This window comes from Equus caballus, chromosome 4 (assembly GCF_041296265.1).
Source record: "Equus caballus isolate H_3958 breed thoroughbred chromosome 4, TB-T2T, whole genome shotgun sequence".
Lineage (NCBI taxonomy): Eukaryota > Metazoa > Chordata > Mammalia > Perissodactyla > Equidae > Equus > Equus caballus.
The window spans coordinates 57,945,342-57,973,173 of record NC_091687.1 but is presented as its reverse complement, the minus strand read 5'-3'; the positions used below and the strand labels follow the sequence as shown (position 1 = coordinate 57,973,173).

The following is a 27,832-nucleotide window of genomic DNA, read 5'->3' as shown; positions in this document are numbered from 1 at the left end:
TGGATGTTGAGTTTTGTCACATGCTTTTTTGCATCTATTGAGATGATCATGTATAATTCTTTTCTTTCATTCTGTGAATGTGATGTATCACATTGATTGATTTGTGTGTGTTGAACCATCCTTGCATCCCAGGGATAAATCCCACTTGGTCATAGTGAGTGATCTTTTTTAATGTGCTGCTGAATTCGATTTGCTGGTATTTTATTGAGAATTTTTGCATCTGTATTCATCGGGGATATTGCCATGTAGTTTTCTTTTCTAGTAGTGTCCTGTTCTGGTTTTGGTATCAGGGTAATGCTGGGCTTGTAAAAGAGTTTGGGAGTGTTCCCTCCTCTTTGATGTTTTTGAAGAGTTTTAGAAGAACTGGTGTTAATTGTTCTTTAAATGCTTGGTAAATTTCACCAGTGAAGCCATCTGGTCCTAGGCTTTTCTTCATTGGGAGATTTTTGATGACTGATTCAATCTCCTTACTAGTAATTAGTCTGTTCAGATTTTCTCTTCCTGGTTCAGTCTTGATAAGTTGTATGTTTCTAAGAATTTTTTCATTTCTTCTAGGTTGTCCAGTTTGTTGGTGTATAGTTGTTCATAGTAGCCTCTTATGATCCTTTGAATTTCTGTGGTATTGGTTGTAATGTCTACTTTTTCATTTATAATTTTGTTGATTTGGGTCCTTTCTTGTTTTTCTTTGGTTAGTCTAAGGGCTTGCCAATATTGTTTGTCTTTTCAAAGAACCAAGTTTGGTTAATCTTTTCTATTTTTTTTTCTGTTCTCTGTTTCATTTATTTCTGCTCTAATCTTTGTTTGCCTTTCTTCTGCTAACTTTGGGCTCAGTTTGTTCTTTTTCTGGTTCCTGATGGCATAGAGTTAAATTGTTTATTTAGGGTCTTTCTTAATGTTACGAACTTCCCTCCTAGAATTGCTTTGCTGCATCCCACAAGTTCTGGTATGTTGCATTTCCATTTTCATTTGTCTCAAGAAACTTTTTTTTATTTCCCCTTTAATTTCTTCTCTAATCCATTGGTTGTTCAGGAGAGTGTTGTTTAACATTTGTATGTTTGTGAATTTTCCAGTTTTCCTCTTGTTGTTGATTTCTAAGTTCATGCCATTGTAGTCTGAGAAGATATTTGGTATGATTTCAGTCTTCTTGAATTCATTAAGACTTGTTTTGTGGCTTAACATATGGTTTATCCTAGAAAATATTCCATGTGCGCTTGTGAAGAGCATATATTTTGCTATTGTTGGGTAGAATATTCTGTATATGTCTGTTAGGTTTATTTGGTTGGTATTGTTGTCCTGGTTCACTGTTTTCTTATTGATTCTCTGTGTGGATGATCTCTCCATTGTTGAGATTTGGGGTATTAAAGTTTCCAACTATTACTGTATTATTATTTACTTCTCCTTTTATCTCTGTTAGTTTTTTCTTTATATATTTAGGTGCTCCAATGTTGGGTGCATAAATATTTACAGTCGTTATATTTTCTTGAGGTATTGACCCCTTTATCATTATATAATGACTTTCATTGTCTCATTTTACCATTTTTAGTGTAAAATCTATTTTATCTGATATAAGTAGAGCTTCCCTGCTCTTTTCTTCATTATCATTTGCTTGAAATGTCTTTTTCCGTTCCTTCACTCTCAGTCTATGGGTGTCTTTAAGGCTAAAAGTGAGTCTCTTATAGGCAGCATATTGTTTAATCTTGTTTTTTAATCCGTTCAGCCATTCTGTGTCTTTTAATTGGAGAGTTTAATCTGTTTACATTTACTTATTTATAGGTAAGGACTTACTATTGCCATTTTGTTCTTTGTTTTCTGGATCTTTTTTAGATCTGTTGTTGCTTTTTTTCTTATCTTGCTGTCTTTTTGTGTGTTTTGATGTCTTTTGGTACCAGTATTTGACTCCTTTATTGTGTTCTTTTTTGTGATTACAATGGGATTTTCCCTTGTGATTACCATGAAGCTTACATTACATTTACAATTCATAAACTTCACACTTTTACCTCTCTTCCCTGTCACATTTTAGGTTATTGCTGTTAAAATTTTGATGTGTTTTTTTCTGTATTGTGCAACTGATAACAGACTGTTTTAGTTATGGTTATTTTTACTACATTTATTTTAACTTTTAAACTAGAATTGTAAGTGAATTATGTACCACAATTACCATATTTCAGAATCTAAGTATGACTATATATTACCACTGAAATTTCCACTACCTTTTTATTTTATTTTATTTGTGGAAGATTAGTCCTGAGCTAACATCTGCTTCCAATCCTACTCTTTTTGCTGAGGAAATTTGGCCCTGAGCTAACATCTTTGCCCATCTTCCTCTATTTTTCATATGTAGGACGCCTGCCACAGCATGACTTGATGAGTGGTGTGTATGTCCACACCCGGGATCTGAACTGGCAAACTCTCGGCTACCAAAGCAGAGCACATGAACTTACTGCTATGCCACTGGGCTGGCCCCACTTTTTAGGTTTTTATGTTGTTAATTAGTGTTCTTTTACTTCCGCTTGAAGAGCTCCTTTTAGCATTTCTCGTAAGGCAGGTCTGGTGTCAATGAACACCCCCAGGTTTTCTTTGTTTGGGAAGCTCTTTATCCCTTTGTTTCTGAAGGGCAGTTTCATTTGTTATAGAATTCTTGGTTGGCAGTTATTTCCTTTAAAAAAATATATATGTATTTTTTGGTGAGGAAGATTGGCCCTGAGCTAACATCTGTAGCCAATCTTCCTCTTTTTGCTTGAGGAAGAGTGGCTCTGAGCTAGCATCTCTGTCAGTCTTCCTCTATTTTATGTGGGATGCTGCCACAGCGTGGCTTGATGAATGGTGTATAGTCTGTGCACGAGATCTGAACCCATGAACCCCAGGCTGCCAAACCAGAGTGCACAAACTTAAGCACTGTGCCACCAGGCCAGCCCTTCTTTCAGTATTTTGATTATGTCATCCCATTCTCTCTAGGCCTCAAAGGTTTCTGTTGAGAAATCTGCTGATAGTCTGTAGCGGTTCCCTTGGTGGTAGTTCTCTCTTTTCTCCTGCTGCTCTTAAAATTCTTTTTTTATCTTTGACTGTTGGGTATGTAGTTATAATGTGTCTTGATGTAGCCCTATTCAGGTTCAACCTTTTTGGGGTCTTTGGATCTCATGGATCTGCATGCCCATTTCTCTCCCAAAGGAAGTTTTAAGCCATTATTGCTTTAAATATACTTTCTGTCCCATTTTCTATCTCTTCTTCTGGAATTCCCATAATGTGACTATTGTTTCTTTTCATTGCGTCCCATAATTCCTGTTGGCTTTCTTTAGTCTTTTTCATTCTTTTTTCCTTTTGCTCCTCTGACTGGGTAATTTCCAGTGTCCTGTTCTCCAGGCCTCTGGTTCTTTCTTCTGCATGGTCAAGTCTAGTTTTAAAACTCTCTATTGAATTTTTCAGGTATTGTATTTTTCAACTCTAGAATTTCTGTTCTGTATTTTTGATGATTGCTGTTTTCTTGTCAAACTTCTCATTTTGTTTATGCATTGTTTTCCTAGGTTCCTTTTATTGTCTTTTTATGTTTTCTTGTAGTTCTCTAAACGTCCTGAAGAGGATTATTCTGAATTCTTTGTCTGAGGGTTCACAGATCTCCATTTCTTTAGGGTCAGTTATTGGAGTTTCATTAGTTTCCTTTGGTGGTGTCATATTTACCTGATTTTTTGTGATCCTTGCTTCCTTATGTTGGTATCTGTGCATTTGAGTAATTCAGCTCCTCTTCCAGACCTTACAGGTTTGCTCTGGAAGGGACAGTTTTTTACCAGTCAGCTTAGTTTTGGTTTCTGGCTGTGTCTGCTGGTAATGCCCTTGGGTAGGTGAGGCCTGCTGTTACGGTCCTTTTTTGGGTGAGGCAACTGTTTGAGCTCTGAGGATGGGGGTCAGGGGGTTGTGTCACTGACTGAGAAGAGTTGGATAGGACTGTTGGCTTGGCTCCCTACTCAAGTGAGGCTGTAGGATGGACTCCAGGGTTGCCTGAATTCTCTGGTCAGGCTTACTCGATGATCAGGACTGGTTCAGGAGTAGTTGAGGCTATGCGTTAGCTTCTCTGTCCTGACAGGGCAGCAGGAGAGGACCCAGGGCCTGTATAGCTTGTCATTTGGGAACTCAAATCAGGCCAGAGTGTACACTGAATTCCCTGGTCAGGTGAGGCCACCAGTTTGCTCTACATACAGGGGAAGCCATGGGCTGTGCTCTGTGTTCAAGTGCCCCTGTACTTTGGGCTGTTTAATGGGCTGTGGAGTTTCCTGTGTGTTTGTGTTAGGTTCCCTGGTTGGACGGGATGAAGGCTGTATTCAACTATGAGTGGGGCTATGAATGAACTTCCCTGCCCAGATGCAGAGGGAGGAGCAGATCTAAAGCTGGTAAAGCCCTTTTGTTTGGGGTGCTGACCTGCACCCCAAATTCCCTGACTGAACGGAGCCACTGGCTTTGCTCTGAAAACTGTTGACTCCACCCACTTGCCTCTTGGCTCAAGTGCTGCTGAGCTGCACAGCTTCCAGGAGTTGTTTCCTGCCCTTCTGATCAGATGGGGCTGGAAGACACTCTCCATAGGGAGTGGGGCTATGTCTGAGCTCCTTTGCCTTGGTAGGTGGGGAAGGGGCTGCTCCAGGCTACTCATAGTTTCCCAAACAGGCTCTCCAGTTGGGAGGGGCTAAGAGCTACCCTCAGGCTTGGCTGTGACTTAATCCCCCTGCCTGTGTTGTAGCATGGAAACCCTCCATACCTGGTATTGTTGCTCTGGGGGCAGTCATCTCTGCCTGCCCCTCTTGGCTCCAGTGCTGCTGGCTCACACTGCTTTCAGGAGTTGTCACCAGTCCTTCTGATCATGTGGGGCCAGAAGACACTCTCCACAGCAGGTGGGTCTGTGATTCAGCTCACTGCCTGGGTGATGGCAAGCTGGGCTCTAAGATCAGCAAAACTCCTTTGAGGAGCTGAATTAGGCAGATCTGTACCCTGCTCTGTTCTCTGGTCAGAGTGCAGTCCTGACTTGGTTGTGTGGATGAGCACAGCCACTAGTTGGGATTACTACTTGGGCACTGCAGGTATGAACTCAGTCTGCCAAGATCCACGTGCCGGTTGTTGCAAGTCCCTCACTGCTTCTCCTTCACAGTCAGATTCCCAGTGGTTGAGCCCCGCGGATTCCCTTCTAATTCCTGTGGTACGAGATCAGAGCTGGGGGCTCCCACAGAGCAGCCCACAATGCTAGGGTGAGGTGGCTGGTTGTCCCCTCGGATTCCCTGTTTCCACTGGAGGAACCAGGCTCAGGGGAGACCTCTGCACGTGGTGCTGCCCTGGCGTGGGGGAGGAGCAGTGTGCTCAACGTGTAGTGGCTTCTCTTACTCTTCTAACGTGGTCTGTCTTGGACTCTGTGGTGCAAGGGGGTGCTTCAGCTTCATCCTCATGTTCTAGGATTCTGTCAGTGGTGTCTTGTCCTTGAATAGTTGTTAGTTGTTGTTCTTGTGAGGAGGAGCGAATCCAGGAACAACCTGTGTCTCCATCTTGGGGACGTCAGAATTCTCTCCCTCATTTTTGAAGGAATGTTTTGTCAGGTACAGAATTCTTGGTTGACAGTTTTTTCTTTCACCACTTATATATATCCTCCCACTGTCTTCTGGCCTGCAAGGTTTGTGCTGAGCAATCAGCTAGTAATCTTATTGAGGATTCCTTGTATGTAGTGAGTTGCTTTTCTCTTGCTGCTTTTGAGATTGTGTTTGTCTTTGAACAGTTTGATTAAAATGTCTCTCAGTCTGGGTCTCTTGGGTTAATCCTGCTTGGAGTTTATTGAGCTTCTTGGATTCCTATATTCAAGTCTTTTATCAAATTTGGAAGTTTCCTGCGATTATTTTGTCAAATAATTTCTGCCTCTTTCTTTTGCCTCCTCAGTCTGATTTTGAATCCCTCTGGTGAAATTCTCAATTTAGTTATTGTATTTTTTTATCAGCTCTAAAATTTCTATATTCCTTTTTATAATTTCTGTCTCTTTGTAGATTCTGTCATTTTTCTTATGTATTGTTTTCCTGATTTACTTTAGTTCTTTGTGTTTTCCTCTTGTTGTCTGAGCATATTTAAGGCAGGTGTCTTTGTCTAGTGCACAGCCTGTGCTTCCTCAGGGACAGTTTCTACCAATTTATTTTATTCCTTTGAATGGTCCATATTTTTCTGTTTCTTTGTATGCTTTTGATCTTTTATTGAAAATTGGGTATTTGAGAAAACAGTCACCTCTTCCAGTCTTTGCAGACTGGCTGTGTGCCAGGGAAGTCATTCATTGATTAGCTGGGCATGCTTTGAACCCGAAAGCTTAAGGTCTTCTCACATCTTTTCTGAACTTGTGTGGCTGTCTCAGTTCCCCCATACACACAGCCTTTTGAATGTCTTAATTTTCCAAGGAGTTTTACCTGAACTTCCCCTTGGGACTTCAGGTGGTCTCTTGTGTTTCTCCACGCATAAACTCTTGTAAGAGGCACCTGCAGATCTGTAGTCCCCTAGAGCTTTCATGAGCAACGGCTGGAGGCCTCGCCTGAGACTGAGTTAGGTGGGGTAGCACCCAGTCCTTCAGGCAACCCCGGACTGGTTAGAATGTTGCAACCAACGTCCGCTTTGCTCCTTCCAGTTCAAGGGAACTGGGAACTGGGCTGTGGCAGCCTCCAGACCGAAACTGCACTGTGCGGGGGTCGGAGCGAGGACGAGTAAAAAATGCCACATAATTTCCTGCCATTTTGAAGGTGACTTTTTCTTGATTAGGCATTTTCTTGGTTGCTGTAGACCTTTTGACTGTTTTCCAGAACTCCTGTAAAATTAGTTTAGCCAGCTGCTTGTTGTTTTTATGTGTCTTTGGGTGAACAAAGGCTTGGAGCTTCCCAGTTCACTATTTTGCTGACATCACTCCCTGATTACAAGCTTTAGGAAATGTATCAAGATAGTAAAATATAGAAAAAATATAAGGAAAAAAATTAACGGTGATCATTAAGAGCATGTATTGAGTGCTTATTAGGCGCCAGGTATTCTGTTGAGCACTTTACATGTATTATTTTATTTGATCTTCATAATAATTAGATTAGAACTACTGTTTTCTGCATTTGCAAATGAGGAAACGTGGCCCTGGTCATTCAACTTCTGGGTGGAGCCGTGAATGGAAACAAGGCAGTCTGACTGTTGAAACAACTCTAATCTGCTGATTTTCATAATCTCACTAACTAGAAATAATCGCTGTTAATATTTGTATGTGTAGCCTTACAGTTTGTTTCCATTGCATTGATACCTGTGTGTGATAATCCTTTCTTATCCATTCAATAAATGTATTCATTTTACTTAGTCAACAAATATTTGAGTTCCTACTCTGTGCCACCCACTGTTTTAGGCTCTGGATGTAGTCATGAGGAAATCAACGTCCCTGTCCTCATGGCTTAATTTTAGTGGGGGGGCAGACAATAAATGTGTAATACTATTTTTTTAAATTACCTAATGTCAGATAATAGTAAACGGACTGAGGAAAAATAAAGTAAAGACCTAGAACAGGTAGCTGTTCTTGGGGCACTGCTTTAGGAAGAGTGGTCAGGAGAGGCAGGGCTTGCTGAGGAGGAGACATTTGAGCACAGAGAGCTGAAAGTAAAGAGACCACCTTGTCTACCTGTGGAGCAGGCAAAGGCCCTGAGGCAGGAATGTGCTTGGTCCCTTCAAGAAAGAGCAAAGGGACTGTTGTGATTGGAGGCCATTGAGCAGACAGAGTGGAAAGGAATGAGGTCCCAGAGGGGACTATTGGAGGAATGTAGCAGTGTGATAGGAAGCCAGTGGAACTGGTCAGGGAATGGGAATATAATTCAGAAGACTCCCCAGCTGCTGTGTGGAGACAGGCCTGTAGAGGGAGCACTGGAAAGCGCTTGACCGCGTGCCCAGCAGCGTGCTCAGGGCTGACAGCAGACCAGTTGCCCTGCTGGTAAGGACATACGCTGTTTATGTGATTCGCGGTATTTGGTAAACCTCTTGGCTACTTTTATGTAGTTATAAGCAAATTTGAATAGTGGGATAACAAGACTTTCAATTATTATAATGAGTTTAGATTTTTTAAAAAACTTAGGTGAAACTTATATAACATCAAATTAACCATTTTAAAGTGAACGATTCAGTGGCATTAGTACATTCATAATGTTGTTTAACCACCATCTCTCTCTAGTCCAAAACATTTCGTTGCCCTAAAAGAAACCCTGTACGCATTGAGTGGCTGCTCCCCATTTCTTCCTCCTCCAGTCCCTGGCAACCGCTGATCTGCTTTTGTTCTCTGGATTTACTTATTCTGGATATTTCACGTAAATGGAATCATACAACATGTGACCTTTGTGTCTGGCTTCTCCTACTTAGTGTAATGTTTTTCAGGTTTCTCTACATTGTAGCATGTATCAGTACTTCATTCCTTTTTATGGCTGAATAATATTCCGTTGTATATTACATATGTTTTTGTGACTGAATAATATTCCATTGTATATTGTATCTACTGTAATTTTTCATCCATTCATCTGTGATGGACATTTGGATTGTTTTCACCTTTTGACTGTTGTAAATAGTGCTGCTATGAACATGTGTGTACAAATATTTGTTTGAAACACTTGTTAGTTTTTTTGCTTGTATACCTAAGAGTGGAAGTGCTGGGTTATGGAGTAGTTCTGTGTTTGACTTTTTTGAAGACACATCAAACTGTTTTCTGCAGTGGCTGAACCATTTTACATTCCTACTAGCCATGTGTAAGTGTTCTAATTTCTCCACATCTGTGCCAACATGTTCCCCCTCCCTTTTTTTTTTAGTATTGGCTCTGAGCCAACATCTATTGCTAATCTTTTTTTTCCCCCAAAGCCCCCCAGTACATAGTTCTATATTCTAGTTGTAGGTCCTTCTGGTTGTGCTATGTGGGACGCCACCTCAGTGTGACTTGATGAGCGGTGCTAGATCTGCACCTAGGATCTGAACTGGCAAAATCTTGGCCCCCGAAGTGGAGCCTGCAAACTTAACCTCTCTCTCGGCCTTGGGCCAGCCCCGCTCCCTTGTTTTTTGGATTAAAGCCATCCTAGAGGATATGAAGTGATATCTCATGTTTTTGATTTGCATTTCTAAGTAGTGAATAATGATGTTGAACATCTTTTCATGTACTTATTGTTCATTTGGATATCTTCTTTGGAGAAATGTCTAAATGTCCTTTGCCCATTTTTTGATGGGGTGGTTTGTTGTTGCATTTTAAGAGATCTTTGTATATTCTAGATACTAGATCCTTACCAATTATATGACTTACAAATATTCCTCCCATTCTATAGGCTGTCTTTTCACTTTTTGATAATGTTCTCTGATAAATAGATGTTTTTAGTTTTGATGAAGTCCAGTTTATCTAGTTTTTTCTTTTGTTGCTTGTGCTTTTGTTGTTATATTGAGTTTAGACTTTTTTGATTGAATTAAATGCTGAAGACTAATTTATAGTTATTTATTGAAGAAATAGCATTTTCTGTTTATGTGTTTGAGAATATCTTTTATAGGGGTGTCAACAAACTGTATGCCATTGACTAAGTCTCGGCTATGGTTTGCCCCTCCTTGAAATCACTGCTCCAACTGATGGATGAGAGCCTGTCACACTCTGATAATCCTTGATTTTATGATTCTCTTAACCATTAATAGTTCATACACTCTATCACTCTGTGTTTAACCAAATGTCCTGGCAGTCTTTATCAATGTATATACTTTTTTTCCTTGTAATTAACTGTCCTGTTTTAGATGTATATGATTGAATTTTTCTCTTCAAACCTCGGCCCCATTTGTCCCCCCACCAGTTCTATATAAGATTGTTTGTCATATCGCATCCTCCCCTGACATCAAATATGCCCTTAAAAACCGACAAACGGGCCGGCCCTGTGGCCAAGTGGTTAAGTTCACACCCTACGCTTCGGCAGCCCAGGGTTTCCCTGGTTCGGATCCTGGGAGCGGACGTGGCACCGCTCATCAGGCCATGCTGAGGTGGTGTCCCACATGGCACAACCAGAGGCACTTACAACTAGAATACACAACTATGTACTGGGGGGCTTTGGGGAGAAGAAGAAGAAGAAGAAGGAAAAAAAAGAAGATTGGCAACAGTTGTTAGCTCAGGTGCCAATCTTTAAAAAAACCCAAAAACTGGCAAACATTTCTAAGTTGCTAGATGAGAATGCTACTTGTCTTAATTTCTATTTATTTCATTACTTAGGGAGGCTGAGGACTTTTAAAATATGTTTTTAGCTTAGCCTCTTCTATGTTCCCTTTTCAGTGAGTTTTCTTTGTTTTAGCTGTTTTATTTGTGTGACCCTTGGTGCATTTCATTTTGTATGAGCTTTTGTACCATTGATAATTGTCATATTTGTGGCATATCTTTCCCCCAGCTCTTGTTTGCTTTCTAAATTTTGTTTTCTTCTTTTAAGCAGAAAGTTTTAAATTGTGTCGTCCATGATACTACTCTCTTCCATTTTGATCTCCTTTACACGGATGCTTGAAGTCTTCCTCATTCAGAGGCCAGCTGCACATTCGCCTTAATTATATTCTCCTTTGTGGTTTGTTTACCTTTGAACTCTTTGACCGTCTGATTTATAGCATGAGAGCAGCAGAATGACCTGTTTTAGTCTTCTCAAATAGCCAGTTTTGCCAGCGTCATTTATTGACATCATCCCTTTCCCACTGATTTGTGGTATTTCCTTTATCAAATTTTGATTATATGTGCTAGGATCCGTTTCCAGGCAGTCTGTATGTTCCGCTGTTTCTACGTACTTTTCTTTCTTTTCTTGACTAAGTCTTAATTTATATACAGTAAAATTCACCCTTTTTAGTGTTCAGTCCTGTGAGTTTTGACAGACACCTCCAGTTGTGTTACTACTACCACAGTTGATTTTATCTCCCCTCAAAAATTCGCTCTGACCTCTAGCCCCAAGCAACCACTCATCTATTTTCTGTCTCTATAGCTTTGCCTTTTCCAAAATGTCGTATAAACGGAATCAGACAATATGTAGCCTTTTTCACTTTGCATAATGCACTTGAGATTGATCCATGTTGTTATGTCTATCAGTAATTTATTCTTTTTTATTGCTGAGTAGTATGCAGTTGTATGGATGGACCACAGTTTGTTTATCCGTTCCCTAATTGATTTGGATTGTTTCTAGATTTGGGCATAAAACTGCTAATTACAAATTTTGTGTGAACAGAAGCTTTCCTTTCACTTGGGTAAATGCCTAGGAGTGAGATTGCCGAATCACGTGGTAAGTGTTTCTTTAACTTTATATGAAACTGCCAAATTGTTTTCCCAAGTGGCTCTACCATTTTGCATTTCCACCAGCGGCTTATGAGAATGCCAGTTGCTCCACATCCTTCTCCGCACTTGGTGTTGTCATGTTTTTTTAAGCCATTCTGATAAGCAGATAGTTGTATCTCATTGTACTTTTAATTTGCATTTCTCTAATGACTCTGGATGTTGAACATCTTTTCATGTGCTCATCTGCCATCCGTATATCTTTGGTGAAGTGTCTGCTCACATCTTGTGCACATTTTTTTAATTGGGTTGTTTTTATTACTGAGTCACTGAGAGTTCTTTATATAGTCTGTATATGGGGTTTTTTAATCAGATATATGATTTGCAGATATTTTCTCCCAGTCTGTGGGTTGCTCATTCTCTTAACAGTGTTTTTTGAAGAGCAGTTCTTAATTTTGATTGTCTAATTTGTAAATTTTTAAAGTCTGCATTGTGCTTCTGGTGTTTTGTCTAAGAATTCTTTGCCTAACCCAAGGTCACAAAGTTTTTCTCCTGTTTTCTTCTAGAAGTTTTATAGTTTTAGGCTTTATATTTAGGTCTGATCCATTTTGAGTTAGTTTTTGTAAATGGTGCAAGGTATATACATTTTTTATGAACCAACCAATTTAGTCATAAGAGATTTAAGAAAATGACGGTATTTATGGTAGAAAATGATGTAAAACAACCCCCTTTGTGGTGGGTTGAAAGAATGCTTTCCTCTGTGTAAAAAATCGTCTTTCACAGATGCAAGATAGTACATCCTGCAAATTTGCCATCCTTGCTATCAAAATTGCTTTCAAAACACTTAATAAGTAAAATGCAATAGTGGGCATGAATTTCTTTTGTACTGCTCCTGAGGGCTCAAAATGAAACTTGTTTCCAGGTGAAATATACACTGGTGTTTCTGGGATTAGAAACATTTCTTGAAGCTTTATCAGAGTCACCTCTTGAATCTGTTGGCCTTTAAGAGAATCTCAGTTTATTTTCCTTCAGAAACTAATAGATGATCAATATATTCCTCTTGGCTAGGAGGTGGTAAATTTTAATGCAGGAAGAATGAATTTAGATATCATTGAGATATGGAAAAGACTTAATTTAAAAAGTTATACTTAATTTTAAAATATAAAACTTTAAGTTAATGATAACATTCATTTTTTCCAAAGGTAAATACTTGATTGAAAAGCAGCTGGCAGTTTGAGCCATCTTTTTATAGCTTATTAGCTTCTTTTATTGAATTTTAACTGAGGCTCAGGCTGTCAGAGGTTAAAGTGAAATGGAGACCTTGAAAGTATTGTGTTTTGTTACTCATGCTGGAAAGGCACATACTAAATGAGAAGCTAGCAGCTACTCAGTAGGATTTGTTTTTATTCGTCAGCTTAGTTGGGGTAGAACAAGGCTGGATTCCAACCAAGTGTGGTTCTTCAGACAGCTGTGTACCCCAGACTTTGAGTTAACGCCTGGTCTTAGGAGCCCAGATGCCTGGGTTTGAGGTGTGATTCTGCCAGTCGTTAAAGCCGAGTCCTGGTTATGTGAGGTGATGTATCTGAACCTGCCTTAGGTGCGGGGCTTGGGATTTCAAACCACATGCCCCTAAAGCGCTGGTGGCATGAGAATTGGGTGGAGGTCTAGATTTGTTCTTAAATTTGGAGAAGAGTGCATTTGTTTAAGGAAGGAAAATTACCCCCACATTTTTTAATTGTCTTTTTTAATTTGTCTTTTATGGTTGAATTTTGAAAAATTGTGGTAAGGTACATATAACATACAATTTACTGTCTTAACCATTTTTAAGTAGTGTAAAGTACATTCAAATTGTTGTGCAACCATAAATTGTTGTGCAGACAATTTCCAGAACGTTTTCATTTTGCAAAACTGAAACTCCCTACCCATTAAACAGCAACTCCCCATTTCCCCCTCCCCCCAGCCCCTAGCAACAACCACCATTCTACTTCCTGTGTCTAGGAGTTTGACTACTCACATGAGCTGCCTCATATGAGTGGAATCATACAATATTTGTCTTTTTGTGACTGGCTTATTTCACTTAGCATAATGTCCTCAACGTCCATCCATATTGTAGCATGTGACAGAATTGCCCTTTTCGTTTTTAATAAGTTGATGCTGCTTATCAATTACTTAAATATTTATTAAGTACCTCTAAGTATACAAGACTCTTCTTGGCGCTGGAAGGAGGCAGGGTGAGAAAGACAGACGCCAAAGAGATCCAGAGTCTGCTATGAGAGTTAACTGTCTAATGAGGAGGTTAAGATATGGACATGAAGAACTGGTGTGAAGTAGGAAAAGTTACATACTGCAAGAGAGGAACAGAAAATGGGCTTGAACCTCCATACTCAAAATGTGTTCTGCAGACCAGTGCATGGGTGTCACTGGGGAGCTTGTTAGAAATGCAGGATCTCAGACTCTGGCCCTGACTGACTCCTTTAGACTCTGTAGTTTTTGTTGTTGTTGTTAATTTTTTATTGAGGTATGATTGACCTATAACATTATATTAGTTTCAGGTGTACAAGTGATGATTCGATATTTGTAGGGTTTCTTTCCTTTTTAAACTGAATAGTATTCCATTGCATGTGTATATGACATTTTGGTTTATCCATTCATATGTCGATGGACACTTGTGTTGCTTCTGCTTTGTGGCTTTTGTGAATAGCACTGCTATGAACAAGGAAAAGGCTATTTTTTTTTTTTTGAGGAAGATTATCCCTGAGCTAGCATCTGCTGCCAATCCTCCTTTTTATGCTGAGGAAGACTGGCCCTGAGCTAACATCCATGCCTGTCTTCTTCCACTTTATATGTGGTATGCCTGCCACAGCATGGCTTGCCAAGCAGTGCCATGTCCGCACCTGGGATCTGAACCAGCAAACCCCTGGCCAAGTGGAACGTGTGAACTTAACCACTGTGCCACCGGGCCGGCCCCAAGGAAAAGGCTATTTTTAATTGAAAGTTTTTCTTTCTACTTCATTCTCTTAACGCTTTCGTGTCCAGTACTATTACTATCAGACGCTAGTAGGTACGGTTGGTAGTATTTGCAGTTTTGGCATTTAAAATTACCCTGGTGTTCCACAAAGCACCATGGGTTTTGCTGTGTGCTTTCCTTGAGTGAGTTTGAGAGTTAGCCTGTAGATGTCTTGTCCTGATAAATAAATGAAAAGCAACAGGATATATTAGAGTATATCAAGAAGCCATTTTGTTTAAAACTAATTCAGCCTGACCTTGTTTTTCCAAAAGGGCCTGATGTTGCTTGTTGAGCGTGCATTATTCATCTGTCTTAAATATTTACTATGTCCCAAAGACAAGAATGATGCCCTTAAAGGTAGGGATGTAGCTTCCCCCATATTGACATTTCTTTAAGGATAAGCATCTCTTCCTAGACACTAAGGATTAATTACCGACCTGCTGTACTGACCTGCTGACCACTGATCTGCTGTGCCAGCTAAGCATCTCATGACAATTGTAAAAGCGACATTCCTATCATATATGATGTATGCTCTTTGTTCCAAGACGGTATGTAAACACTTTGTATGCCCCCCCACTTCATTGGTGTCCTTCCTTCATTGCAGAAGGCAGGCCCTGGGCTATAGTCCTCAGACTTGGCTTATAATAAACTCACCCCAATTTTGATTTATAGATTGATTATGGATTATTTGCATCAACAGTCCTTACATTAGAAGCTGACATTTTAAAACTGGGAGATTTCTTGCCAAGACTCAGATTCCTGGTTTCTCTAGGAAGGTGGAAGATCGGTCACGTGTCATCCGCTGTTCCTGCACAGCAGTGGTCCGCTGGGATGGAGGAGAGGCCGCCCTTTCTGGACTCGTGTCTTCAGCTCACCAAGTCAGCGCCATCCCGTGTTGTCTTACCCTGAGCCGCTGCCTTCATTGCCGGCCTGCTTGGCCCCAAAGCCTGTTGAGTGTGTATTCTTTGTTTCCCAGATGAGCTAGGGTAATTTGTAGGGCTTATAAGTGAAACTTGCAGTCCTTTCCAAAAGAGGAGCTGTGAATATGACTACTTGGTATGTAGATGTCCTGGTATTCTGGGTGGAAATCTTTAGTTCTTCTTGTATAGGAGTGTTACAGAGTGCACCTGTTGACCCAGTACACCTTTCCTAGGAAACGACACCTTCCTAGGAAGAGGAGTACAAGGTCGGATGCATGTAAATACCGTCACAAGGCATTTATTGATGACCTGCTTTAGGCAAGACCCTGTGTTGAGTGCTGGGGACTCCATCCTAGTGCCTGTGTCCTTGTAGGGGAATTGAGTCCTGGTCCTCCAGTTGACCTTTGATGATATTCACATTGTTATCCCAACAAGGACAGAGTCAGCAAATAGAAACAGTGTGTATGAAAGGAATAAAATAAATGTGTGTATTCAAAAAATAATCATCAATAATAAAAGTCTTTTCACTTTGAGAAGGGAATTTTCTTGATTTGTTTTTAATTAGTGAGATTGCAGTTTTTCTAATGTGGAAGTTTGATTACTCCAAATACAACCCACTGTTTGGAAATTTTTTGTGTTTTCTTTTCAGTTTAATTTTTTAATTTTAATTTTCTTTAATAATGCTTTAATTTTTTTTCTTTTTTTTTTTTTTTAATGAGTCTTATGATTGGCATTGTAATCAAACAGAACATAAGCTTTGGGGAAAAAAGTCTATTGAACTCTCTGCCTAGACTACTGTTACCCAGTGGATTGTTGGTGAATGGAACAGAGAAATGACAGATACTTGGGCCTAATATATTAATATATTGTTAAACTGGTCACACAAAAGAGAGCTGTCTCTCTGAATCCTCTTTTATCGAGTCCCCTGTATGCAAATCTGTCTTCTTTATCGAGTCTGTTAAACAGTCTGCTGCTCTGAAGACAGTTGAATATTTTACGGAGACTCTTGCTAAGTCCTGGGGCTTGTGATTGTCTGCAACTCCTGCCTTAATGCCTTTTGAAGTTAGGCTGCGAGAAACAGAGCCCTGCATGCCCCAGAATGCAGAGTGGTTTTCGCTTTTTTGAAAGTGTATTCTTTCTACCAATTTTGTTCCTAATTGGTAATCACAGACCCCCAATGGTACCTCTGGAGCAGGTGACAAAGTCATAGATCAAGGAGGAGGAATTGGGTGGACACAGGCTTCCCAGCAGTGGCGGCTGTGACAGTAGCCCCAAGGCTAGTACAGTTGCTGCTGGAAGCAGTTTATTCATGTCACCAGCCTCTCCGTTCCTTATATGTGCTTCCAATAAATCATGACATTGGGTGATCCTCCTTTAACTTTTATCTTAAAACAAGCTTCTGGGCCAGCTGGGCCTTTTTTTTTTTTTTTTTTGAGGAAGATTAGCCCTGAGCTAACATCTGCCGCCAATCCTCCTCTTTTCGCTGAGGAAGACTGGCCCTGAGCCAACATCCGTGCCCATCTTCCTCTACTTTATGTGTGAGACGCCTGCCACAGCATGGCGTGCCAAGCGGTGCCATGTCCACACCCGAGATCCAAACCGGCGAACCGTGGGCTGCCGAAGTGAGACATGTGAACTTAACAGCTGCCCCACTGGGCTGGTCCCTCAGCTGGGCTTTTTGATTCATAGAATGGCCATAAATCAAAAGGAAAAATACTGAAACTAGCTCACCATCCCTCTCCCAGTGCCACTTCAGGAACCAAGCTCGGCGCTATTATGTAAAGTCTAACATACTTACACTTTCATCAGTATTATCTGTGTTTCTCTAGTACGAGTATATTTTTGGAGTATTGGTTCTGATGGCTAAACAACAACAAAAGGTGTCTTTGAAAAGATAAGGGTGCCAAATACTGTTAAAGTTACCTCCTTATGAAAAGTTTTCGTTTTTCTCTCAAGAATCATCTGAGAGTTAGATTTCATTTAGCAGTTTCTTTTTAGCATAAATGTGGGAGTTTTTTTTTCCTGTCGTTAGTGGAACTCTGATTCTGTAAATATCTGCCCGTTTGTCCCTTGAGGTGATTTCATTAGATGGTGGGAAAGTGGACGTATTAACCCTCTGACATCTTTAAACTTGTATTTAACTTCTGGATTTGTGTTCTCTAAAACCAAATGTTAAACTTCCTTTGAACCGTTAACTTTCTAATTGTTCTTTAAACAACAAGCGTTAAAATCATGATAAAAATAAGATTAGGGATTAGTAATTTCTCACATGAATGTAACTATAAAATTAATTCAATGCACAGAGAAATAGAATTCAAAGAATTCAAGTAATTTCTGAATATGTAACTATATATGCTAGTGCAGTGGTCAAAGTGTGATCTGGGGAATCCCACGATCCTCTCAGGGTTCCATGAGGACAGAGTTATTATCATAATAATACTGAGTATTATTATCATAATAATACTGAGACATTATTTGCCCTTTTTTGCTATATTGACATTTGCACTGATGGTGGTATGAAAGCATGGCGGAGAAAACTACCAGCCCTCATCGTGAATCAAGGCAGTGGCCCCAAGTGTACTAGTGGCATCGAATTCTTCACCTCCATGCACTCAATTTTAAAAGAAAATGCCAGTTTCGCATGAGAATGTCTTGCTGTAGCAGTAAAAATTATTAAAGTCTTGACTCTTGAGGGCATATCTTTAAAATACTGCATGATGAAATGGGAAGTACACATTAAGTACTTTTGCATCCCCAGAGTACAATGATTGTCTTGTTATCTCATGGAAAAGATCTAGTAAATGGTGGGACTGTGTTCCAAGGGTAGAAAAAACTACAAAGAAATCTTGAGCTTGATTGATTGTTGGCAGTATTGTTGCTAGTGGTGGTGGTGAAGTTTGAAACTATTTTGTGTGTACAGTCGTGCGTCACTTAGTGATGAATATACCTTTTGAGAAATGCATCGTTAAGTGATTTTGTCATTATTGCGAACATCCTAGAGTGTACCTACGCAAACCTAGATGGTGTAGCTTACTACACACCTAGGCTATATGGCACTTATCTATGGAACCACTACCGTATATGCAGTCCATTGTTGACGAAAATGTCGTTATGTGGTGTATGACTATTGTAGATAGAGCAAATGGGTAAGTATATGAGAAATACTGGGAATTGGAGTTTTTGTTGTGGGGGAAGGGAGATACTACTGTGGGATTGAGGGGGGTGAGGAAAAATCCTGCCATGTTGGATTTGAATTCAAGTGTCACTGTGAACTTACAATTGGAGATATTTGAAATATCCTTGCTCTGTCCAGTCAGAGCCTAGAAGCAATGATACTTCACTAGCAAGGAGCACACCGCATTCTCAGATCTTGATTTCTAAATGCCAGGGCTCCTCGGAGAATCTCAAATACCACCCTACTTATTTCTTATTAAGCACAAAGGGGAAAAGATATTTTGCTAAGGAAGAATCTGGCAGATCCTACCTTGTCAGTCAACCAACATCACCACTAAAAAAGAGACACAGCTAGACATGAGGTGCTTCCTGAAGGAAGAAGGCAGCACCACCCATGAAGTCTTGCCAAAAAGAAGCAGACTGTAGTCTGACTGAGCCTCTAGATTAAACTACCAAATTACAGGAAATCCAAAGGGACAGAGGAGTTTGTTAAATACCATCTTGGGGCTGCAAAAAAAAAAGCCCTCCAGGATCTGACAAACAGATGATCCAGGTTCTTCAAAAATAAGTTGCAAGAAAAAAATTAAAACTGAGACATGAGAACGGACTTAAGACCTCTTGACCAATGTATGGACCTTATTTGGATCATGGTACAAATAAACTGTGAGTTTAAGAAAATGTTACTAGAACTGTGAACACAGACTGTACATTAGCTGATGACACAGGGTGAAAGGATACTATGTCTACAGTTGCTTTAAAGTAATTTGGATGGAGGACAGTTGGGTAGGGATACAGATGAAGTAGGATTAGCCATGGGCAGAGAATTGCTAGGGAGTTCACGTGTGTTCATTATGCTGTTCCATCTACTTATGAATATGTTTGAAAGTTTTCATAATTCCATTAAAAAACCCTACTAATTAATGAGTGATAACCCAACATTTTGTGCCTCCTTAATGTCATGAAAAAACGATCAAATACAATGCATGATCCTTGCTTGAGTGGATCCGTTTTGCCCCCCAAAAATTATGAAAGACATTTTGGGGACAGTTGGAGACATTTAAATATGAACTTATAGTAAATGTTATTATTGAATTAATGTTAATTATTTTAGGTACAGTTATGGTTTTGTGTGATTCTGTAGGAGAAGTGTGCTGGGAGATGTGTGCTGAAGTATTTTAGGGTGAATTAGTATGACGTCTGCAAATTACTTTAAACACACATGGATTAGGTTGGCTCAGACTAAATTGCTGTTTTCCTAGGTCAAAAACAGTCAAATATCAGCAAATGCCTGTGGTTGAACCTAATATTTGTTAAAAGAGAGAAAGCAAATGTGGTGACAAATGGGGGTTCCAGGTGAAGAATATACCAATGTGTGTACTATTCTTTCACTTTTTATGTATTTGAACTTTTTCAAATAGGTAGTCAATGTATAAAAGTGAACTCTCAGCACATACATATTTGTTAGATTAAGTCTGCTGACAACATTCTCTCTGGGGATAATTGCCTGTAATAATGTTTAAATTCTCTTAGAATTAATTCTAAAACTACTTAAATTGATTCAGAATATAGAAAAGAAGGAAAACGACTTATTTCATTGTATGTAATTTCTTCTCTCTGAATCAGCATATGACAACAGAAAAATGAAGAACTCTAGGTGGAAATTCAGAGGAGCTTACTAATATCTTATGGAACCTTTTCCATGGATGACCTTTAAAAACAAATTCACTATAGGAGAAAAATAGATCATTGGTTTCTCAGAAACCAGTGCCTATTTTCTTATTGTTTCTCGCGAGATCAAAAATGGCTTCTGTCTAGGCATGGCCTTCGCATTCTCTGTAAGGTAGGATGTATCTCTAGAATTTGAAAAATAAGTCTTTTCCTCCTCCCTTCCCTTGCTGCCATGAGGTGTCAGCTGAAGCCCATTTTGCTCAGGGTCACTGGGGTCTTCTGGGCAACCAGGGCAGATTAATAAAGTTAAGAGATGGTAATTCCTACTCCTTTGTAGAAAATTTCCCTAAGTGATTATTACAGCCCCTGGTTTTATCCTTCCTCTTTTTAAAATCCAAAACAGATCCCCAAAGAAGTGGCTGACATCTTTAACGCCCCCAGTGATGATGAAGAGTTCGTCGGTTTCCGAGATGATGTTCCCATGGAAACCCTCTCATCAGAGGAGAGCTGCGATAGTTTTGACTCACTGGAGTCAGGGAAACAGGTACGGATGCTTCCTCTCAAGGCAAGCGTGTTCATCTGGAAGCCTGGATCTTGGTTCAGATATCCTTTTCTTTGGACGTGGTCTGAGACTGGTGATATCAGTTAATTGTTGAGCATTTTATTTTATAAGCATTATGCCTTCATGTTTCAAGAAACTAGTGAGAGTACCCAGCTCACTTTAGCTGTTTAAATCGTTTCTATGCACAATTATTTTTTAAATAAATGGGGACTTCATCCGATCAAATCCATTCTCCTTGCCACTTCGGGCTGCAGCCTGCAGCGAGGCTGTATTCAGAGTGCTCCCACACAGCTGGCAGGGGGGCCAGCCCTGCACCGCTTTGCCCACCCCGTGCAGTGCGGTGGAGGGTGTGTGGTTACCCTGAGACAATTGCGGTTCTCTGCTCCTGCAGTGTGGTCCTATGAGCGCCTTGCTCTTGGAATTGCTGGGGAGAGCACTATTCTTTCTTTAATTACTTCGATCTGTGGCAAACACAAGTTACAGGTCTCTGTTAGATTCCTGGAGGTTCATATCATGCCTTAGCAATAGCATGGCCAATCAAAATATCTAGCCTTCTGTGCCATTTTCTTCTGAGTTCATTGTGGCACTCAAAATTCCTCATTCTCCCTCAACCATGGCCTCTCTTGAAAGGCTGTAAATTAAACCCACCTTGCTTCAACTGGGCACGTACAGGAAGGGAAGCAGTTAATCATGTAAGTGAAGTGCCGGCTTGATTACTCAGCTGACTGTGGTGGTCTGGCCTCCGTGGGCATGGAGGCCAGGTTGCAGGGGCCTCCCTGGTCTCTTTGGTCCTCATCTGTTTGATGTCTCTACAGCATTTGACCCCACCAGCCACCTGCTTCCACTGCCCTTGGTCTCTTCTTCTCTCTGACACGTTTTGTTCTTTGTTGTCATCTCTTCTATTTCCTGTCCCCATAGGGGATGTTCTCCAAGACTTTGTCTTCAGTCCTTTGTCTTCAGTCTTTTTGTTCACTTAGTGATCTCAGTGATTGGTCTCGTTTCAGCTGTTACCTCCAAGTTCTTTATGGCTTGGCTTCTCTGTGCAGCCCCAGATGTATTTCTGACTGCCAGTTGGACCCATCCTGATGGTTCAAGGGAGATCTGAAACTCACCATTTTCCCTCCCCTGGTTGTCTGTCTGTCTTCCCCATTTTTATCTCCATCTTTGGTGTTCTTGACCCCACCTCCTCCTCTCACGTCTTCCCAATTCCCTAGCACTAGTGGATGAATCTTCTGCCGTGTTCCTCACCTCCACCCCTTCCCATCTCGTCCCTCTAAAGCTACCATAGTCCTCATAGCCCTCACCTTAGTTGTAGAACTGAGTTCTGGTCACAGTCCTCCCTTACTCAGAAATCACCAGTCTCTGTTCGAGCATAGACAGGCAGCAAGGGAGAGCGGCGCATTCTGAGCAGTGCAGGAGGTGTGAAGTGCCGAGCACAGAGGCTGGCATGCAGTAGGCCTTAAGAAACAAAGCAGCTGCTTTTGCTGCTGTAACAGCTGCTGCTTCTATGCGTGGTCAAGCCTGCCCTTCCCCCCGCACCCCCACCGTCTGACCCAGTGTGCCTTAGGTGGCCCGTGACAGTGTGCTTGTCTTACAGATGGCACTTAATTCACATACCTCCCTGGGAAGCTGTAGGTGCTGTTCTTATCCCCATTTACTGGTGATAAAACCAAAGCTCAGGGAGGTGAAATGACTAGTCCAAGGCCCTACATCTGAGTAGTGGCCAAGCTGGAATCTTCCAAATGTAGGAGAACCACTTCTCACCCTGTCCCCTCCCACCGCTCTTTCCTGCCTGCTGTGCTGTAGTTGACCAGAAACTGCAGCGATCCCTCATCAGGCACTGTTCTGCCCTGTGTGTGCGCTGGTCCATGCTCTTCATCCTGCCTGTGTGCTTTCTCATCGTTTTTCTAGATTCTGCCCTAGTTCAGATCCAGTTCAGATGTTTCTTCTTCTGTGAAGTCTTCCTGGATTTTCTTTCTTTCTGTGCTCCATATTGCTTGTGTCTCCCTTATAATACTGATCCCCACCATGTTTACTCATGGACCTATCTAGCTCCCTGACTAAATTCTAAGCTCCTTAATGGAAAGGACTTCATACTTGAGTGGTGCTTTCCAGCTTCCCTGGCTCAGACTGCTTGCTTGGATTGTCCCTTTCCTCTTGGTTCATGCATCCAGCACCCGTTGGTGAATGAGCACCCACTGGGTAGAATTGAAGTGGGATACTTGTCTGACTGGTTTAGCCCACCATCACTTTCTAGTCTGCTTCTTCATGTCACAAGAGCCTCCAAATAAAAAATGTAATCACTCTGTTAGCTCCCTTCTGATCTGTTATTTGCTCACATTCTTGATCATGGTAGAGATAGGTGACCAAGGCCCGTGATACGTTGCCTCATTGATTTTAAGGGATAACAAACAGATCCTGGGGAGCAAAGAGCTGTAACCAAGAATGCAGTGAGGCTGTATGGAGTGGATATTTGCTTCATACAGACCGTATTAAAAACAATTTTTACACCCTGTGGAGTGAGGAGAATAAAAGCATAGGCCTTAGTTGAGGACTGACGCTAAGTTGTTTTTCTTGATCAGAACGAGCCACCAAAGATCCTGTTTGTCCTAGGCTGACCGCTGCCCTGTGAGGTCAGCTTAAAGGATAGAAAGAGCCAGAAGGACTGGAAGGCTGGAACTTGCTGCTCCAGGGCATGGCCTTTTCTCTTCGGGCCCTAGGCAGAGACTTTGTCTTTAATAACATTTAATAGGCCCCTTGCCCTAGATCAGCCTGCAGGGCCTTGCTCCGGGCCTGTCCTTGGAGGGAGCAGATTCCTGGTGGGCTTCCCTAGGAGCCCGCCGTGTACCATTCCTCCTTACCGACAGACCCTGGCCTGCTGCTTCCCCGCCTGACCCCACCCACTCACGATCCATTTTCACCAGCTGAGCAAAGCTTCGTGAACTTGCACACGGTATGTGTAGCAATGCTGACTTTAATCTCCCTTAAACACAATTCGAATTTCGCTTTAAAGAAACTTCCCTTTCGTGTGTGCATTTTTTTTCAAGCAGCTGCGCCACAGCTATCAACAAAGGAACCAAGTAATTTCGCTCTGAGCACACTCTCTCCAATTACCCATAATAATTCATAGGAGACATTTTTAAGCTTAAAAAAATGCTGGATCTAGGCATTTCTGTCCCTATCCCCCTGTAAGTTTTTCCACTCATCTATTATATCTTTTTCCCCAGAGATGTCTGAGCTTGAAGAAGTCTATAATTAAAGTCAGGGAAAGGCAGGGGGAGATGAAGATTCTCCAACCTAATGTGGAGTGATGAGGGGTCACTGCTCTATTGGGTGCGGGAGGAAGAGGCATCAAAGGCAGCTGGGGACACGGACTGCGGCCCTTGGTGCCAGCTTGGAGGTGGCTGGCCTGTGGGTCTCCGCTGCACTGCAGTTCTTTTTTCCCCCCTCTCCTTTCTTTGGAGCCTGCCATTTAGAGAGCCTGGTTTCCTTTTTATTAGTTCAAAAGAAAGAAAACGTCATTATTGGAAAATGTCTTTCCTTCTTAAGACTCAGTCCTGTAGCATCTTTCCTTCTGCTCACTTGCTACCTGTTGGCGGTTGCTGGCCTCTCACCTCCTGCAGGGGAGGAGAGGCGGGGAGAGGAGGGCTGGGGAGGGTGGAGCTTTCCATCCGTCCTCTGCGCTGAGTGGCAGTGGAACAGCTGCAGTCTCCTCGGCAGTGGGCAGGGAGGGGTGTGGAAGGCTCCAGCTCTTTCCTACAGAGAAACTTGCTGGCTGGGGAAGGGAGGCATGCTCCCCGACTGGAGGAGAAGGGCTTTGGATGGCTGGTAGGAAGGAAAGCCAGCACGTGGGCGGGAGCCAGGCTTTCTCCTCAGGTCTTCTTCCCATGTGTTTTCGGTGCTCTGTGAAAGCAGACGTTCCTGAAGGCCAGCCCTGGCAGGGGACACTGAATTCCATCAGCACTTATCGGTCACACAAGAAGCTGATGGAGGCTGTGGCCAGTCTGAGTTTTTGAAATTCTTTGATTTATGGGTCTAAATTTCTGCAAGCTTTAGAAAATGTGTGTGTGTATATATATATGTATGTGTGTTTTTATTGTGGTAAAATATACGTAACATAAAATTTACCATTTTTAACTATTTTTAAGTGCAGACAAGTCCCAAGTTTCTTGCCAGCCAGACACTAAGTGGTATTAAGTACATTCACAGAAGCATTGTGCAGCTGTCGCCATTATGCATTTCCAGAATGTTTTCATCATTTCAGACAAACTCTCTACCCGTTAAACAATCACTCCCCTTGCCCCCTAGCCTCTGGTAACCTCAGTTCTTTTTTTCTCTCTGACGTGTGTTTTTAATTTAGCAGGATGTGCGATTCCATCCCAAATACTTTACAGAAGAGCTGAGAAGAATTTTTATAGAGGACACTGACTCAGAGACAGAGGATTTTGAAGGATTTACGCAGAGTGATCTGAATGTGAACAGTAACCCAGAAGTGATGGTAATAATTATCAATATGAGGGAGTGTGGGTTGTAGTATTTTTAGTCCTGTTTGTGAATTGTATTTTTACTTGTAGGGAGTCACTCTACAAATGAAAAGATTGTACTTTTTCTTACATGTTTCTCTTATAAGCCAGTTAACAAAATATAAAAATTGCTATTCTAAGGCTGATTCCTGGTCCGCCAGTCCATTATTCTCTTAGAGAAAAGCCAGTCATCTTCCCCTGGTGCCTTTGGAGTTTTGGGGGATGTTTCGCAGATATCCCTTATTGTCCTTATCAAAGAATTTACTTCAGACTTTCTTGACCTGTTTTGTCTGAAAAGAGGAGGGGTCTATCTGGGACTAACAAGTTCATTAAAGTCATTTCTTGTTGTGTGCAAAGTAGTGTTCTTAGTTTTACAGTTAATTTGGCAAAAATTTAGCTGTGGTAGAAAGAGTTTTCCCTGTGCATTCTTGATTGGGATGCTGACATGCTTTTTAGTGATAAAGATGATCCAGGCCTGCCCAGTTCCTGAGGGAAGTCTGTTCTCAGCACTTTGCCATCAAGAGACTTGCTGGTTGATCTCTTCCTTTTATTCTATATGTTTAGGCCAGCTTACTGCTGACTAGCGTATATTTATCCCCAAAAATCAATATGTCCTTTCCTCCTTTGGTATCATGGTAAAGGATAGCGGTGACGCCTCTTTACTCTCAGAAGCTCCTAAGGAGCCGCTTCTGGCATGGAAGCTCTGTAGAAGTTTAAATTAGCTGTAACTGGTAGGTTCCTTTTGTCCCTCACCTTTCCCTGGGGGGAACTTAAGGCCTGAAAGCCCTAAGGGTAGGCTGCTTTGTTTGATGGTGATTTTTTTCCATGAATAGCTACACAGAGCTGTGCCAGCCTGTAGGCCCCGGCCCTCCTTTGGCTTTCTTTACAGAAGCTGTTTATATGGCAGTTCATGTGATACAGTCTGGCCAGCAAGTCTCCAGTTTCTTGCCAGCAAGACACTAAGATCCTTCCGAACCCCAATGGGTATCGTTTACTCTTAGTGACTTACTTATCTTCTGTTCTTTCACTAAGTGATGTCTGATTATTCAAAGAATTTGTGTTTCCAGCACGGGAATGTAAATTACCCCAAAAGTCTTTTTTTCCCTTCACAATCTATAAGTTTAGGGTATGAATTGTGACATGTTACATTGACTCAGATGTCACTCATAGCTCGGGGCAGGTCCACCTGCAAATTTTGTTTTAAAATTCACTGAGAAAACAAGCACGGTTGCCTCCCTACCCAACCTCTTTCCCACCCTAGTGAGAACTGGTGAGACCACCTTTTCTGATAATGGGATCTTACTGTACCTTGGTGTCTAGTGGTCTTCTAGCCAGATGTCAAACAGCCACAGCAGTGGTCCTGGCCCTCGTGTTCTTTCCCTCAGGTCTGAGTCTCCACGGATAGTACAATTTGCTCTTTTCCTGCTTTGGTGTAGTAAGCTACTCCACATCCTTGGTAAAGAGAGGCGGTTTAGATAATGATTATGATAAGTAGATAAAGCCAGTCTGGGAGATGTTTCCTCTGCCGTTTTCTAACAGTGTCTCCTACAATTGGATTCCTCTGCAGCCCGCCATTTTGAATTCCAGAGCTACTAATGTAGAAAGTTCAGGATATTTTAAAAAAAATAGATAAGTCAGTACAGTATAGTCTTGTTTCTCTACTTGGCTTTTTGTGGATTGATTCACACACCAAGGTTTGGAAGTTATCTGTATTTTTTTCCTCCTTCTGCCTTATTTTTAACTTGAGTCCAGCTAGAATTTGGGGAGTGGTCCCTGAGGAGGAAGCCGAGTCACTTAGCTGAATCCTGGCCCATCCTGGTGCTGCTCGCTGCCCTCCTCACCGTAGCCCCATTGTTAGGAGTCCCTGACAGAGGTTCCCAGACTGCGCTTTCCAGCACGTGGGTCAGGGAAAGATGCCCAGGAGATGGCGTAGGTCTCAATATTTAAACCTATCTCTGCTATTGCGAAGAGTCCCATCACATCTGAGATATCACCCATGGTCACCTGGGTAATGTCACCCTGCCACTGGCTTCTGTTCTTCCTGTGTTCTCATGTGTGAAACATAATGTTTTAATGCTGGAGACCTATACCACTTAGTGGAGTTTGAAAATCGGGGGGAGAATTTCCTGCGGGGACTGAACTGGTGCTCTGTAGCTGTCTGCCTTGATTTCACCCATGGCTCTGCAGGTTACAGAAGAGGGAGGAGGGCTTCCCTTGGAGTGAGGACCCATCATGTCCTGGGGATGAGGTTCTCCCACTGACCCCGATGGCAGGTTGTCTGCCTGCTCCTTGGTCACTTCAGTGATGTGAAGTCAGCTCTCCTGTCACTTTTACTCAGAAGTCATATTCTTGCTATTTAAGGCAGAATAGTTGGTTACTTCTTTTTCCTTAGCACTCCATTTTCATCTGACGATAACTCTTAGGTCATGCACACCCTTTTCTTTGAATTTTCCTCATTGCTTGGGTTCTGGATGGGCCTCCCTGGCTGTTCCACTGTGGAAGAGCCCACGTCGTCAGCGTTTTGCTTCCAGCCTGCTGCTCTGATGGAACACAGTCTGTGGGTGGGTGTGGCTGCAGCACAGTGTAGTAATAGAATGCTTGCTCTTTGATTATATTCACAACAAACTATGAGCATTTAATTGAAGAGTTCAGAGGGAACTATTATAGTCATCTTTTTCCTACAATAATGTCAGAGTGATTTTAAATGTGTGT

The 27,832-nt window shown here is 41.6% G+C and overlaps 1 protein-coding gene across 4 annotated transcripts in view; it reads left to right on the top strand.

Annotated features, from left to right (window-relative positions):
• The window catches only part of CDCA7L (cell division cycle associated 7 like), a 49,787-nt gene that overhangs the window by 14,730 nt on the left and 7,225 nt on the right, over positions 1-27,832 (top strand). For 2 of the 4 annotated variants that reach the window (XM_023639350.2, XM_070264675.1), the window contains exons 2-3: positions 20,439-20,579; positions 24,961-25,095. In XM_023639350.2, coding sequence (XP_023495118.1) covers positions 20,439-20,579; positions 24,961-25,095 — 276 coding nt within the window. Of the gene's footprint in view, positions 1-20,438; positions 20,580-24,957; positions 25,096-27,832 lie in introns of all 4 variants that reach the window. The other 2 variants (XM_023639349.2, XM_023639351.2) reach the window with 1 other exon arrangement.